The sequence below is a fragment of the Brettanomyces nanus genome, chromosome 2, assembly GCF_011074865.1.
Source record: "Brettanomyces nanus chromosome 2, complete sequence".
NCBI classification, from domain to species: Eukaryota; Fungi; Ascomycota; class Pichiomycetes; order Pichiales; family Pichiaceae; genus Brettanomyces; species Brettanomyces nanus.
The window spans coordinates 550793-566522 of record NC_052375.1 but is presented as its reverse complement, the minus strand read 5'-3'; the positions used below and the strand labels follow the sequence as shown (position 1 = coordinate 566522).

The following is a 15730-nucleotide window of genomic DNA, read 5'->3' as shown; positions in this document are numbered from 1 at the left end:
CGCAGCCGCAGTTGGTAGCGCGAATTGCGCCAGTGAGAAAAAATTCGGGCCGGCCACTGGCCCATATCATGATGTCTCCTGTTTCAATAAAGTGTTTGTTTGTTTGTTTCGCCAAAATCGGTTGGGTAAAGAGAATAAAAGTATACTTACGGCATCTTTTGCTGATTTGAAATCTTCTGCACCATTGCCAGTTGGAGTGTTACTTGGCTGGTTGGAGTACGTGTTTTGGGTAGGAATGCCCAGTTGAGGATCGAACATTGGAAACTTATCAAGAGAGTGGTTTGTTTCTTTGCCTGGTAAAGAAGTAGCAAGGCCACAAGGGAGAACCTGGCCGCATATGCCCGTGGGAATCGCCACCATTTATACTTTCGCGGGTGGATCAGGCCGTAGACTGGACCAAGTCGTAGCATGAAAATTTTAAATTCGCGGTCGCGGTCATGGGCTGAGTCCGGGGGGGCGAGAAAGGGAAACGGGGTAAAGGGGGGGGCCAGGGCTAGGCAGGGCTAGGCAGGGCTTGGCGTGCCAATAGCGTGCGAATAGCGTGCGCATAATCGCGCGCGAAGGCGTGCGCGAAGCGAAGGAGTGGCCAAAACGACGTGGCTGTTCTCCGCACCTCATACATGCATCTTTGCACCAGACCCTTCACATCTTTCCATAACCATTGACAGGCTTGGCAGTTCTCTAGTGTCCCATCCATTGCACGAATTTCCATGTCTTTGCCTTTGCCTTCGACTTTGAGTCCGACTTCAATTTCAACTCCGAATTTGCCCTTGGAATCGTCCCTGCCATCGTCTCTGCCATCGCCCCCGTCGCAGTCTCAAAACACCGCTAAATCTCTGCCTTACAATTACCAGATCTTCACACAATCCAACTATCTCTACCTTTTCTGTGGCAGATGGCGTACCCTTCGTAAGCCCCAAGCTCTATTCGGCATCAATTCATTTAGACTGCCTGTTCTGCCATTCACAATCATTCTGTTAACGTTCCCAATGATACTATACCTTATTTTTGAAGCATCATGGCTCTGGAACCATATCTCACCTGCTCTTGTCATCATCTTCATATACTGCTGGTTAGTTCTGATGAATAATTTATTAAGGGCTGCTTTTATGGACCCTGGTATCCTTCCTAGAAACATTCATCCAGTTGATAACCTTCAGAGAGACGGCTTACCTCAGGAATATCACAACTGGATAGAAATGCCGGGTCCAAAAAGTGACCAGGATAAGTCTACGAGTAAATACCCAGTGGTCTATGCCAAATACTGTAATTCTTGTTACATATGGCGACCTGCCAGAGCATCACATTGTTCTCGCTGCAACGTTTGTGTGGCCAATATGGATCATCATTGTCCTTGGCTAGCCAATTGTGTAGGCCAACGAAATTATTCCTACTTTATAGCATTTCTCATTTTTGCCGTGATCTGTTGTGCTTATCTGATGACTACCAGCTTCTATATGGTGGCTAAAAGAGGACTATCTAATGCCAAGCTACCACTTTTTCTCGGAATATTCGGCTCTGTTGGCCTAATATATCCATCTTTACTACTAGTTGGTCACCTATTATTGGCACTCACGGGAATCACTACCAGAGAATACTTCAATGTTGAGAGACATCAAGGTAACTGGCTACTGAAGGATGTATGCTTAAATTCTTTTAACTCTGGTAATTACGCATCCAATTTCAAAAGACAATGGATTCGACCAAGGGGTCTGAGCAATCTAAGAGTTATTTCCAGAAAACGTCAAGGTGATACCAGATTTGACTCCATACAGATAGGTCAGCTAACTTGATGTCTTTTAGTTGGCTTTCGACTCTCGGCTCTATTTCCTATCGCATGTGTTATTTCCCGATTAAGTGAAGAAAAATTTTTCTATTGTTTCCTTTATTGAAGAATTTCGGATTTAATCATCTCTACTAATAGATGAATAAATCCGGGGGAAAATGGTACAGGAGGTATCTGTGTATTACTTTGGTTCTCTATTGTCTGTTCTCTGTTATCTTCTCCGCTTTCCGTCTCACTATGAGAATCTTTGAATCCAAACAGGTGTTCGAGTATCCTTGGGAACAAGTAAGTGCTGCGAACTGGCAAAAGTATCCTAATGAAGTTTCGACTCATGTTAAATCTGTTGATGTTCTCAGAAGAGAATATGATTCCAACAAACAAATTTTAACTACAGAGAGATTGATCGGTTGCAGTCAAAAGGTGCCCAAATGGCTCATTTGCATAATGGGATGCTCGGATAAATCCTACGTCCGAGAAATATGCACTGTGGATCTAAAGAAAAGAACCGTTACCATGAGGTCGTGTAATCTGACCTGGAGTAACTTTCTGAAAGTTTGGGAGACTGTGGTGTATTCACCCGACAAAAAAGATCCCCGCAGTATGACGAGTTTTTCTCAGGAAGCAGAGATTACAGCTCATCTTACTTTTCAAAGAGTGTGTGATCAAATCGAAGAATGGAGTGTTCAGAGATTTGGTCAAAATGCCGAAAAGGGAAAGATGGGTTTTGACTCGGTTTTAGAAAAGCTTGATCCTGTTTGGCACGCTAAATTCGATGACATTTCTGGAAAAACCAGTAAATTATTCGATCAAGTCAACAACAGGACTAGTTGTGTATTAAAGGAGTTGAATAGTAGAACTGGCTCTGTACTCAAGGAGTTGACCGATAGAAGTGAGTGCGCATTACATGATGTCAACGATAGAACTCATTCAACTGTCAGTCAGCTTGCAGATTCCATTCTTCACAAAAATTAGATTGTCGCTTCCTTCCTATTATTCTACTGTCATATCCGTCGTTTCTTCATCCTTTAGATGTCTGTTTTTAGGTGTCGCGCGATACCTTTCGTGATGCTTCGCCACATATGTATTTATGTATCTTTTTCAATGCGCCACGATTTGTCCTGTATTTACGTTTTTCCCAAATTGGGAACTTAAAATTCCTTCTTACTTGTAAACAAATTCGACCCGACTGGTAATTCATCTTGGTTAAGTAATTTTATGCACAGCTGTATTTTCTTTCACCCCTTTTTTTCCAAACCTACGAACCATGCCATCATCGCTGTCGACACCATCGTCACCTCAAGACCTGTTCAGTCTTGCCAACAAATCAGTCGATGAGATGCTCAAAGAGATTCGTTCTCAAAGTCCTCAAGTGATTAGGACAGATGCCAGGAACGTATCGATCGATTCCAACAACACGTCCATTGATGCTGACAATACATTCATGTCTCAACAGTCGCATCAGTCCGCCAAATACAGCTTGGATCTTCCTAATTTATCCACTACCTCTTCTACAGAGCCTTTACAAGTGCCTATCATTCCTTCACCGAACGGCAAGAAGTCTCTTGATGACTCCAATGCTTTCCTGGTTCGACAGAATCGTCATATCTCTGGACCACGCAATTATTCAATACATCGAAAACGGGTGGCTTTTGATTCTGAGCCTTCGAAAATTCATACATACCATCAGCAACCTGTCAATGGTGACACGACGATTCAACATGCCGATGTCAGGTGGAACACGGTTCCAGTGATTCGGAGTGCTAACTCGCAAATTGTGAAGCAGATTCCTCAGACTCATAAACCTTTACCTTCAATTAAACCCTCAGAGTCCAATTACTCCATCAAATCCATGCCTAACATGGAAGCCGGTCTAATTGCCAATCCACTGTTCTCCACAGGAGATAGCATAAAGAAGAGAAAGAAGAAGAAAAAGACTGTATTCAATCACATCACGTCAGAAAATTGTCCCAACCTAGCCTATGATCATATTGAGTACATGGAGCAGGTCAAAAGAGGTGAGTTGAAAGAGTCTCAAGACGTCAGAGAGAACAAACAGTATCGTGCAAGGGTTAAAGAAAGCATTTTACCCGGTTCTCGTTTTGGGAGACCCTCTGAGCGTACGGTAGATGATGCCATTAATGATTTGGGTGATTTGTATGAGACCAACATTCGTAATACTGATGGTAATACGTTGAACTTGAGGCGTATCGCTTCTGTTAAATCCACTAAAAGTATCAGCGCTGCAGATAGAAAGTTGAAGACGACCATTGTGAACAGAAGGATGCGAAGTTTAGATCTAAGGGAAGGTATTCAGGGATTTACCGATGATGATGTTAGGGAAATCATTGCCAAACAATCAAAGGACAACGACATCGCTGATAGTAACATCAATACTCATTCTACGGCTCCCCGGTTGAGCAACGTGGTGGGTAATTTCACGAAATCATTTCCTGGAGAGAACAAGCCCGAGAACACCGATGCTGAAAGGTCCCATATGACAAAACGGGAGCGTAGAAGCATCTCTGCTCGTAGTACCTCAACTATTATGACTAATGAGTCTGACTTCGTCTCTGCCACAGAGGGAGAGAGCGAGGATGATGATAATATTCATGAATTCAGTTCAGAAAACTCGAGTGAGAAGATAGCCGATTCAGTTGATGATATCGAAGATGACACTGAAAGAGATGATACTGTGAATGAGGAGGTGGAGGAAGAGCCCGACAATGCTACTGTACACGAGAAAGTGATAGTTGTCGATGCTCCAGTGATCTTGAGCAAAGCTTCTGTGATCGCTACACCAGCACATGACTCTGCCACCTCTTCTCGTAATGTCTCCTCGTCCACTAATTCATCATTTGCCCCAGATAAGTTTGTTCTTGAAGTGCCTCAGTTCGATCAGGAAGAGCCCGTAAGTGACCTTCAGTCCTTCAAATATGATCCTAACTTTCCTATGTTGACCTCTGATGTCGAGGTCATCTCCAAGCTTCGCTTGAAAAAAACACGGGATCGGAGAAATGGTTCCGAGCTGTCACGAAGAGGAGATGTTTTAGATATCTGGTCAAGACAAGATTCCTTCCGTAGGGTTAGCAGTCACTCTGATGACTTTGAGCCAATTTCTCCGCCTTCAGAGTCTCGGTTTATTGTCCATACCAAGTCTCCAAAGGTTGTTCAAGTGGTTCCATCCCAGCGTCTATCATGGTCTGGAGTTGACTCTGCAGTCTATGGACCAAAGACATGGGCTGAGAGAAGAAAGGACGTCAAGGATGAAGAGGAGCATGAGGTTGTAACTGAAGAAGAGGTTGATGAGAATAAACCAGCTGCTGAACCTGAACCAGCGGCTGAACCTGAACCTGAACCTGAACCAGCGGCTGTCGAAGAGACTACGGAAAGAGATTCACCACCTCCAGTGGAAGATTCGATCGATATGGAAACCTACCTAGATCATCATATTTCAATTGATGACGATTCGTTCCTGAAAGACGCTTTTTTTTGGAATCCGGATGCTGATGATAGGGTGGCCTCTGAGGATAAGCATAGAGAGTCGGATCAGACAGATAGGGAGGTATCCAAGCTATGGAGAGACGGTACACTTTCTAAGAAAACGAAGGTCATGTCACATTCGGCAAGTAACAGTGTTAATTTTGCGCACCTCTCTGTTGATGAGATGGAGAAGTTCATGATTCGAAAGAGACTTGCTAGTGAAGACTTTGAGATCAAAACTGTCAATGCCACGGCTGAAATTGGAAGTTATGTTCCTCTTCAGTGTGAACAAAGGGGTCAGATGATTGATCCGCATTTTACTCAAGACGAGGCTTCCGTGATGGTTTCTGATTTGGCCATCCCGGGGGGAATAAACGATGGTAGTTCTTTATCTGAATTTGAGACGTCTCCAGAAGCTAAAGAGAATATGGATCTGTTTGCCGATGATATCAACCCTGACACTTTCAAAGGAAAGCTTATGCCGGTTAGAAAAGGCGATCCTGTGCTATTAAAAGAGGTTGAAATGAAGCCACAAACTAGTACTTTAGGATCCAGTGACTCTCAGGCTCTGTTTGAAGGTGCCACCATCTCTGATCAGAGAAACGAGATTATAAAGGTGGAATCGGAGCCTGAGCAAGCACCAAAACAGGATGAACACAAGACTGAGGGAGTAAATGCTTCTTCTGAGTTGATTGATGGAGAACAAGGTCGTATGTTTATCCGTATTTTCAACATGCATAGCTTGAATTTCCCTGATATCTCACGAAGACAAGCGAAATTTCAGCTTGTTATTGATAACGGATTGCACGTTCTGACGACGCATTACTTTGACATAGGAGACCAAGCAAGCATTCCGATTGACAAGGAGTTCGAGTTTATCGTGGCAAAGCAGTTAGATATCATTATAACTCTAAAGCTGCGTTACCAGAAGCTGAACGACACACTTGTAGAGGTGAAAGAGAGAAAGATGGTCAAATCCAAGAATTTCTTTGCCAGGTTGTTTGGTATGAAGAGTATTGTGACAACCACGAAGTACGTGAATCATCCTGCGAAGTTCGATCCGTTGGGCAAAATTGTGGCCACGGATGGTTCTTTCTCGAAGATAAGGATCAATTTCGATGATTACAAGAGTCAGATAGTCTGTCGTCCTCTCAATTTCAATCTGAATGGGTTTAATGAGTGGAATATGAAGAAAAGTGGTAAGGGTGACTCTATGAAGCCTCAACCATTCCGTATTTGCTCTCTTGGAGTTCAAATGCTCTTCATTCCAAGGAGATCTCAGTATGAGGTACTCCCAGTTAGTATTAAGAATGCTGTATCGCAGGTTAGAGAAGTTAACAAGGTGATGGAATATGAACATAAGGGATATATGTTCCAGGAAGGAGGAGACCTTGATATTTGGACGAGGCGATTCTTCAAGTTGAAGGGCTACGAGTTGTTCGCTTACAATGATGACACGATGAAGTTGAAGGCCAAGATCAACCTTAAAAGGGTAGTTGAGATTATTTACCCTGAGAAGCAATCGGCTATTTATCCCCCAGAGGAAGAAGGTTTGGATAACAGAGTCATTAGCGAAACATTAATTCTCAATGACGGCTATAAGCTACGGTTCTCCAATGAAGAGACTATCGATTTCGGCTGTGATTCCAGAGAAGACAGAGACGAGTGGATCCAACTACTCGAAGAGGTTATTCTTAAGAACAACTTTCGCAGACAGCCGTGGGTTAAAGAGATGTCAAGAGTAATCAAGAAGTCCATAGAGATCTGATACAGGAATTTGTAAAGACAATAAAAAAAAAAGATCGACAAAATCTGTCTGTTTAATTGGTCATTGGTCGGACCTCATCCTCGAGATAAGATTCTTTTTTTGGATAACCGGTGACCGGTAGTTTCCGAATTCGCGCCCTTCGGTGGACCGTAAGTAGATATAGATAAGAGAAGTTGATATAAATACGGGGTAGATCTGGCCAAGAAAATTAGATGAGTGTACATTGAGTAACAGAGTAGAAAAGAAAACAGAAAACAGAAAACAGAAAACAGAATATGCCGGGAGTTACCGTTTCGCCACTCAATCGTGCCTTTGGCGCCAAGATCACTTTACCCTCCTACACCAATGATCCTTCTAAACTTAACGAGGAAGATTTCGAGGAGTTGAAAAAGGCTTTGCTGACTTATTCTGTACTTGTTGTTCCAAATCAAGCCGGGCTTTCTCCGGAATCTCAGTATGCGCTTACCGTAAGATTCGATCCTACTACTGGAGCACATTATGGACATGATGAGAAGATCTTCCATTCTCCATTGTCTGTCTTGGCCAAAGATGGTAAATGTGTTCCCAGAAGACCAGAAGTCATGATGGTTGGTAATGGAACATTTCCTGCAGGTCATGAAGGAATGAAGGAGTTTTCTTTGGAACATCCTTCTCAAAGTACTTTCCATAAGAAGGTGTTGACCGAAGAAGAGATTGCCAATCACCATACGCGGTTCTATAGATGGCATATTGATGCTGCTTTGTACGAGTTCTCCCCACCTGTGGTGACCACTCTTCTTGGAGTGATTGTTCCTCCAAAGACAGAGAAGCAGGTCATCTACTACGAAGATAGTGATGAGAAATTGGAAGTTTTCACTGGTGCAACTGCCTTTACATCTGGTAAAGTAGCATTTAGTTTGTTATCCGAGGAAGATAAGAAGTTCGCCTTGAACACCACTGTGGTTTACGCTCCTCACCCTTATATCTACATCCATAATTGTAGAGCCACCTCGGATGGTCTTACCATGGTCTCTGAAGGTAAGGAGATGCCTTTGGACAAGTTACCACATTGGGAAGAGTCCAAACTGAAAAAGTTGCCGATGGTTTGGACCAATCCAATCACTGGCAACCCTCATCTAGAGTTCCATAGCTGCTGTGTTTACAGGTTGGTGAATTCAACGACTGGAGAGACTGTGGCAGAGCTGGAAAAGGCTCGTGAAATCTGCCACAGATTGATGAGACCAGCCATCTCTCCTGATCATGTCTACGCCCATGCCTGGACTGAAGGAGACCTTTGCTTTTTTCATAATAGAGGAGTGATCCATTCCGTTACTGGTGAGATGCCTAAAGATGAGAAGAGGCTAATGCATCAGTGTAACGTGGCTAGTGGGAAAGATCCCAAGTAAGTAGTCCTTACTTATTTATTTATACTTAAGTCAAACAATTCGTCTTCCTTTATTATTATAATAATGTACAGTAAGTAGTATTCATCGTCTACGAGATGGTCTGTCTCTATAATTCTGGTTTCCTGAATGCCCGCTGCTACGCATCTCTGTAGCCTTGTCTGCCCTGTCTCTATAGCTGGAGTTTTGAGGCATCGATGATGTTCTGTTGGAAGGTTCTGGAGATTTAGAATTCGAAGTAGGTCTGGACGGAAGCTTTGGAATGTTCGGCAGGGATGGTGTTCTTGATCCTCCCGTATTGTTCATGCTATTATTATTATTGTTGTTGTTGTTGATACCATTAAACATTCCAGGCATCTGCATATTGGGAGGCATAAATGGCATTCCCATAGGTGGCATCATAAATGGAGGCGGAGGCATATTGGGACCACCCCCAACTCTTCCTTGGCCTCCGCTAGACGCTGCTGGTGGTGGAGGCATGGCACCTCCTCCCATGAGTTCAGCAATCACCTTAGCGGGATTGAAGTCCTTACGAAGAGTATTCTGTTTTTTACAATAGGCAAGCCACGAAAGTTCATCAAACCCGAAGTTGAAATAGTCTGAAAGATCTGCTCCCGGTAGTCTCCACGGTTTGTCCTTGAGCTCTTCAAATGTAAGTGAATTAACAGGAATATCATGATATTTTCCCACCTCGTCTATATTTAATCCTTTTGATTCCGTAAGAATTGGAACCGTTTGAGCCTTGACAGAACCATCTCCTGATACGTCATCCTCCTCTTTGTCCTTTTCTTGCACCAAATCTGTAATTGGTTTCGATTCTAATGAACCAATGACAAACTCCACGTCAGAATCAGATGAATCTTCCTCCTCATTTTCAGCTTCCTCACTTTCAGCTTTCTTGTTCTCCTCGTTGTTGGTTTCTTTATCTTCCGTACTTATCGCCTTCACAGCATCGCCGTCTTTCGCCTCAATTCCCGTACTGCCCGTATTTCCTTTACCCCCTCCTTCTCCATATAGAAAAGCGTCATCGTCATCCATTTTGTTGCTGCTAAAGAGAAGCTCTATGATCAACGGAGCAGGCGAATAGCATCTACAAAGTTCGCGATAATGTATGTAGCAAATTTATGCTGTTTATTTTATGCAGCCAATTTACATATATCAATTCATGCAGATTTTGATATTTTTCAAGGGCTTGCCTTCTACCGGGAGGTGCGAGTGTTGACTGACAGCTTTAATTTTTACCACCTGGAAATCAGTGCGGTTCCCTGTAGCCGCGAATTCTCCAGGGGCTGAGATTGAAAACTTTTCAATTCATATTCAAGTTGTTCTTCTTCAAACGTTAGTCTCTTACTAGCATATAGTTATTAAAATACACATAAGATGTATGTATCCTTCAAGATCGGGGTACTATGGATTTTACAGGATTGAGTGCCACGAGCATCAGCATCAGCACTAGCACGCACCAGCACTAGCACGCACCAGCACCAGCATCATAGATTTCATCATTCAAATCTAGCAGCTCACTTCCTACAATCCAAGTACTTCTTGCATTACTCTATTTCATTACTAACATTTCTTTAGGGCTAAGAGAACTAAAAAGGTCGGAATCACTGGTAAGTACGGTGTCAGATACGGTTCTTCTTTGAGAAGACAGTGTAAGAAGCTCGAGATCCAGCAACATTCCAAGTATGATTGCTCTTTCTGCGGTAAGAAGACTGTCAAGAGAGATTCTACTGGTATTTGGACTTGTAAGTCTTGCAAGAAAACTGTTGCCGGTGGTGCATACACCATCTCCACAGCTGCCGCTGCTACTATCAGATCTACAATCAGACGTTTGAGAGAGTTGGCTGAGGCTTAAACGAATGATGATATATCTCCTTTGTATATCTATGCTAGTTTAATAATAAGCGGAAGTTCCATTTTTAATAAGTCAATATACCGTTTTACTTACGATTTACTTGTATATCATTAAAAAAAATAGCATTTAATAAAATTCTCAAAAAATTTTGAATCTTTGGTGCATACGGGGTTTGAACCCGTGACCATCGCGTTTCTTGAAACGGTGTGACGTATGTATAGACGTCGTTATACGACTATAAGCACGATGCTCTAAACCTCTGAGCTAATGCACCAACTTCAAAGCGAGAGAAGGAGTTTATATATCATAAGGTAAAAATAGTATCATCAAATAGATTTCTATTATTATTCTTCAACCATTTCTGTATATTTTAGACTCAATAGAAATTGTTAATATATGTTTAGATAAATCTTCAGTCGATAAATGTTAGATTTAATTATTTAAAAAAGGTGTTGCAGGAATATATTGATAAGTCATTTGTGATTTTAAATTTAAATACTTCGTTTGATGACTTGACTGCAAAATATAGTTAATTCATACCTCATTGCTTAACATTGAGAGGCCAATAGTACCCGATAATAGTTAAAAAAAAAAACCTCAAACACCGGTAGGGTACTCGGATATGTCGATTACATTCGAAACCTTTCCAGATTCTGTTGGAGGATATAGGCAATCGTAATAAAATGGGTCTACTATGAAACCAGGCTGAGTCAAGGTAGGAGCGATAAGTCATGAAAAATCACGACCGGTCATGACCAATCGATAAAAGTCCGCCCAGCTAAAACGTACGCAGGTTCCCACGTTAATGACACCTTTTCAGTATCAGCAGCTACCGCCTCGTTGTGACCTCGCTTGAGCTCTACATAATTCCAAATACAGAAATCTTTCCAGACGCGAAAAGCTTCTAAAGCTCATGCATAGATATGAAGATCCCACGTATAAGGAAATAAAAAAAAATCTCGACTAATAGTTTGCAGCTCGGAACTACTTTACTTCTTTCTGATAGAAGAACGGTTTGACTGACAATGAAGAAATCGCAGATCCGGACTAATTTACTGAGTGACGGTGCAATTTATCCTTCTCCACCGGTGTCTTCTAATTACCAAGGGCGGCCGAGCTATGGTCAACAAGGAGGGATCCCTCTTCAACAGCCCCAGATGCAACAGCCTCGGCCTCAGCATGCCAGGGCAGGATATCCAGTGTATCAGCCACAGCAGCCTTACTATCCACCAATGCCTCCTCAGCAGGGATATCCTTCACAAGGCTACCAGAATTATGGTGCAGGCTATGGATATCAAGGGCACCAGGGACCACCGGGAGTTCCACAAGGAGTGCCCCAAGGAGTACCCCAAGGAGTACCCCAAGGAGCTCTGCGTGGTCAACAGGGCCCACCATTGCCCCCTCCTCCATCCAAACAGTACAGACAAGGATACGCCAACCAACCTTTGCAGCAGGGTAACCTCTATAACAATTCTCCCCCTAGACAAGGGTATCCACAACAGAGGATACCAGGACCACCACCACCACAACAAATGCAGCAACAGTATAGCGGTCCGCAGTCGTCGCAGTCTGTTCCTCAGCTGCAAGTGACCACTTCTCCGTCCAAAATACCCCAGCAGCAGGACAATTACAAGCCAGCGATTGACTCGAGTCTGCACCATACCAATAGTATGAACCCAGCCGAACAGGAAAGGATTAACCAACTCGAGGATAAAGTTCAGCGGCTTGAAAGGGCTCTAAAGCTACAAGAATTCAAGGATGCAAATGGATCCAATCTTTCTATGGGTTCTTCAGTACTTTCCGTAGATGGCCCTGCTGCATCTTCTCGATCTGGAAAGAAAAAACGTAAAGATATGACTGGTGGAAGCAGCAATTCGCTTATACCTGATGAGGATAAGCTAGCAGATGGGGACATTTTGAATACAGATCCACCTGATGAACCCTTTGTCTACGAAGAATTGGAAAGTCCAGGAAGTATGACGTATTCCAAATCGATATATCGGACTGGATTCGAAAAGGCTGGCTTTAATATGGACCATTTCAAAAATACTCAGCAACGCAGGCGTTACAACGACGATAAGGCCGACCCCCAATTGAGGGCTAACGTTGTTCCACCACCTCCCGAGATTCACGACGAACCCACAGAACCTCTTAGAGTGGTGACAGACCAGACACTTTCGTCAAGTGTCTACAGCGATCGCACGGCTTCTAATGCTAATGCTCATGACGTCGAAGGGTATCTTGACAAGTATGAGTTTGCCAGAGATCAGCCGCGCGAGAAACATCGAAACCAAACGAGGTACCAGGATTCTCTTCAGGATCATTCACCGGATACTTATGAGCCATATAGACAGCCTCAGCAACCTCCTCAGCCGCGATCAGCGTCTTCGTCGCATTCAGATTTAACTAGAAGAAAGGAGTCCGCGCCAAGAATGGACTCAGTTCCTCGGATAGACTCTCGGGCCAATTCTATACCCAATTCCCTTCAAACCGGCCCCAAGGAACGTTCTCCTATGGACTCTATCATAAGGTATACTCTCCGGACGTCTTTCAAAAAACTCAACAATGGTATAATTGAACCTATTCTTCCTTCAAAGTCTTCTGAACCGTTGGAAAATGTTATGGCCAGGTTCAGATCCACCAGAGAAAAAGCTTCGAACGATTACAAATCGTTTACACCACGGATCCAGTTCTATTGGGCTATTATGTTACTTGAAACGATGGCCAGACCCGATGTCCTCTCGAAAATGGCCATTGATGGTAAGTTGCGACGTCGTCCTATTCCTATCAAATCACTCCAACCGCAGCGACGCCAATTCTTAAGTACAAGTGTGAAGGTTCTTGAGAAATTGGTACAGGTATCTCCTACAGAGACCAGAGCCAGACTTTATCTTGCAGATATATATTCTGGGGGTATTCATCCCGGTGTTATCGAGAAGGACGAGAAGAAAGGATTCAATATGTTCTATGACGCTGCTGTGAAACAGCACGACCCGGTGGCTTGTTATCGTATAGCATGCTGCCTCGAGGCCGGTGTTGGATGCCGGAAGGACGTAGAAAAGAGCTGTGACTTTTTCAACATTGCTGCAAGATTGGGCGATCCGTCTGCCATGTGCCAATTGGGTATGATGTACTTTGCTGGTGTCAACGGATACCCATTAAGCATAGCGAAGTCGATTCAATGGCACATGGAGGCATCAGAGACATTACGTAGTGAAAAAGTGATGGGTTCTGACCCACTTATTTCTGCCAGGTCATTCAGTGACTCTCGCGGTGCTCTGTACACTTTGGCCAAACTACACCAGACAGACTTGAGCATTTTATGCTTAGACAACGACAGTTCGCAAGCTCTTTTTGCTGTAGATGAGCTTCGAAAGCTTCACGTCTTCCGTAATAAGGCTAAAGCTCTACGATACTATCTGGATGCTGCAAAGATAGGACATGCAGAGTCACAAGCTTCGCTAGGTTATTACTATTCCAAAGGATTTTTCCCGACAAGCAGCTTCAAGCCTGACAAAGACTCCTTCGAGGGACAGTCGGATTCCATCGATCCTCGAAGATCTATCTATTGGTTCTCGAAAGCAGCTCAAAATGGCCACGCTTATGCTTCGTTGGGTTTGGCTAAATGGTACGGATCGGGAGCCCCAGATGGAACATTGAAGAAGGACGATCAACAGGCCTTCCTATGGGGAAGGAAGGCAGCTGATGAGGGACAATTGCCCGAGGCCGAGTTTATGATAGGGCAGTGCTTTGAACAAGGATTTGGTACTAACAAGAACCAACAGATGGCTGTGAATTACTACAAGCACAGTGCATCTAAGGGCTACAAGAAGGCAATTGTCATGTTAAAGAGAATGAATAAGTAATGACAGAATAATAATGATAGCAATAATATTAATAATAGTAGTATGATTTTACGTTGAATCATAGTTCTGAATTATGTAGATAGATAGACAGGATTATGCATTGGCCTTGACGAAGTCAATACCCTTCTTAATGTTCTTCCTCAAAGTTTCCTTAGCAGTGGCAATCATGTCCTCTTCAGCAACGGACAACAAGCCCAAACCGTGAATCTCTTTGACACCCTGAGGGCCCAAAGTAACCCTAGAAGCAAAGAATTCAATGCCTTCGTCCTTGAATAAAGGAGAGTCAATGTAGGTGGCCTCTAGAACATCCTGTTCTCCAGCCAAACCAGATAAAACAGAGCCGGCGAATCTGGCACCAGCCTGTGCCATAGACAAAGTAGCAGAGCCTGCGCCGTCTTTGGCCTTAACGACCTCATCACCACCGTGTTGGATTCTTTGAATCAAAGCATCGGCCTTCTCCTTTGGAATAGTGTCAGAGTACTGGGTTTGAGAGATCAACGGGACAATGGTGACACCCGAGTGACCACCAACGACAGAAACATCCTCACGAGCTGGGTCGGAACCAACGATCTCTGAGATGAATCTATTGGCTCTCAAAGTGTCCAAAGTGGTCACACCAAAAAGCTTTTGAGGGTTGAACACACCTTTTCTCTTGAGCACCTCTCTAACTATTGGAACAGTGGAGTTGACAGGGTTGGAGATAACACAGATAGCAGCTGAAGGACAATTCTCAGCGCAAGCCTCGGCCAAACCCTTGACAATAGAGGCATTTGTGTTGAACAAGTCATCTCTAGTCATGCCGGGCTTTCTTGGGACACCAGCAGGGATCAAGACGACATCTGCATTCTGCAAAGCCCTGGACAAACCATCGTCTGCAAGAGTGAAACCATGGACGACCGATTTTGTTGGGATATGGGACAAGTCGGCAGCAACCCCTTTGGCCAATTTCAAATCGTACAAGGACAAATCGGTCACCTTACCGTTTAACTTCAGCAACAAGGACAAAGGTTGACCAATACCACCGGCAGCACCCAGGATAGAAACCTTGTAAGCGTTGGCAGCAGAAGATGAGAAGTTTCTTGCAGCAATTCGAGAGAACATTACAGTAAGAAGATGAATAGTATGAAAGGACAAGAGAGATAGACAGAAGAAAAAAGAGAAGAAAGAGCAAGAACAAGCAAGAGGAAGAAGTAATGAAATATAAGATCGTCAAATCTGCGACTCTCACACATTATATAAACAGATCCACATTTACAGGCAAATAGAAATCCAAGGTCATGACGGGGCCCCCGAAAGGGAAATGCAGGATCTAAAATGTTTCCGAGGGGGAAGCGGAGATTGGACAGATGGCTGCATGAATCTCCCGGTGGATCCGGGGAAAATGATTGTCAGCTGCATACGGCGGCGCTACAGGAACTAAGGACAAAGCTTTGGCAGATATCATCGAGATTCACCACTAGAGCTTAGTTCTTCTCAGGTTTGAAGGCCAGATCCGTTAGACCTCAACTACACTACGGAAATACGCATATGACTTTGACACCGGGAAACAATGGAGAAAATACTTACGGGAAAAATTATTCGGTGGGCGGG

General features: G+C 43.7%; 7 protein-coding genes and 1 non-coding gene across 8 annotated transcripts; 5 read left to right on the top strand and 3 right to left on the bottom strand.

Moving 5' to 3' along the window:
• Positions 1-2023: 2023 nt before the first annotated feature.
• FOA43_002241 (uncharacterized protein) lies at positions 2024-2758 on the top strand (the record flags this gene model as incomplete). The annotated part of the gene is made up of 1 exon (XM_038922540.1): positions 2024-2758. The coding sequence occupies one exon, from the start codon at positions 2024-2026 to the stop codon at positions 2756-2758; it is 735 nt and encodes a 244-aa protein (XP_038778468.1).
• Positions 2759-2815: 57 nt separating this feature from the next.
• Positions 2816-7034, top strand: FOA43_002240 (uncharacterized protein; the record flags this gene model as incomplete). The annotated part of the gene is made up of 2 exons (XM_038922539.1): positions 2816-2821; positions 3123-7034. The coding sequence occupies 2 exons, from the start codon at positions 2816-2818 to the stop codon at positions 7032-7034; spliced, it is 3918 nt and encodes a 1305-aa protein (XP_038778467.1).
• Positions 7035-7309: 275 nt separating this feature from the next.
• On the top strand, positions 7310-8419 carry FOA43_002239 (uncharacterized protein; the record flags this gene model as incomplete). Its single annotated transcript, XM_038922538.1, has 1 exon — positions 7310-8419. The coding sequence occupies one exon, from the start codon at positions 7310-7312 to the stop codon at positions 8417-8419; it is 1110 nt and encodes a 369-aa protein (XP_038778466.1).
• An 81-nt stretch (positions 8420-8500) lies between these two features.
• FOA43_002238 (uncharacterized protein) lies at positions 8501-9454 on the bottom strand (the record flags this gene model as incomplete). Its single annotated transcript, XM_038922537.1, has 1 exon — positions 8501-9454. The coding sequence occupies one exon, from the start codon at positions 9452-9454 to the stop codon at positions 8501-8503; it is 954 nt and encodes a 317-aa protein (XP_038778465.1).
• Positions 9455-9581: 127 nt separating this feature from the next.
• Positions 9582-10274, top strand: RPL43A (60S ribosomal protein L43A; the record flags this gene model as incomplete). The annotated part of the gene is made up of 2 exons (XM_038922536.1): positions 9582-9625; positions 9998-10274. The coding sequence occupies 2 exons, from the start codon at positions 9582-9584 to the stop codon at positions 10272-10274; spliced, it is 321 nt and encodes a 106-aa protein (XP_038778464.1).
• A 157-nt stretch (positions 10275-10431) lies between these two features.
• Positions 10432-10548, bottom strand: FOA43_002236. Its single transcript has one exon. It is a non-coding gene; the product is annotated as a tRNA-Ile (tRNA).
• An 883-nt stretch (positions 10549-11431) lies between these two features.
• Positions 11432-14140, top strand: FOA43_002235 (uncharacterized protein; the record flags this gene model as incomplete). The annotated part of the gene is made up of 1 exon (XM_038922535.1): positions 11432-14140. One exon carries the CDS (start codon positions 11432-11434, stop codon positions 14138-14140), a length of 2709 nt encoding a protein of 902 aa, XP_038778463.1.
• Positions 14141-14233: 93 nt separating this feature from the next.
• MDH1 (Malate dehydrogenase, cytoplasmic) lies at positions 14234-15241 on the bottom strand (the record flags this gene model as incomplete). The annotated part of the gene is made up of 1 exon (XM_038922534.1): positions 14234-15241. One exon carries the CDS (start codon positions 15239-15241, stop codon positions 14234-14236), a length of 1008 nt encoding a protein of 335 aa, XP_038778462.1.
• Positions 15242-15730: the final 489 nt, after the last annotated feature.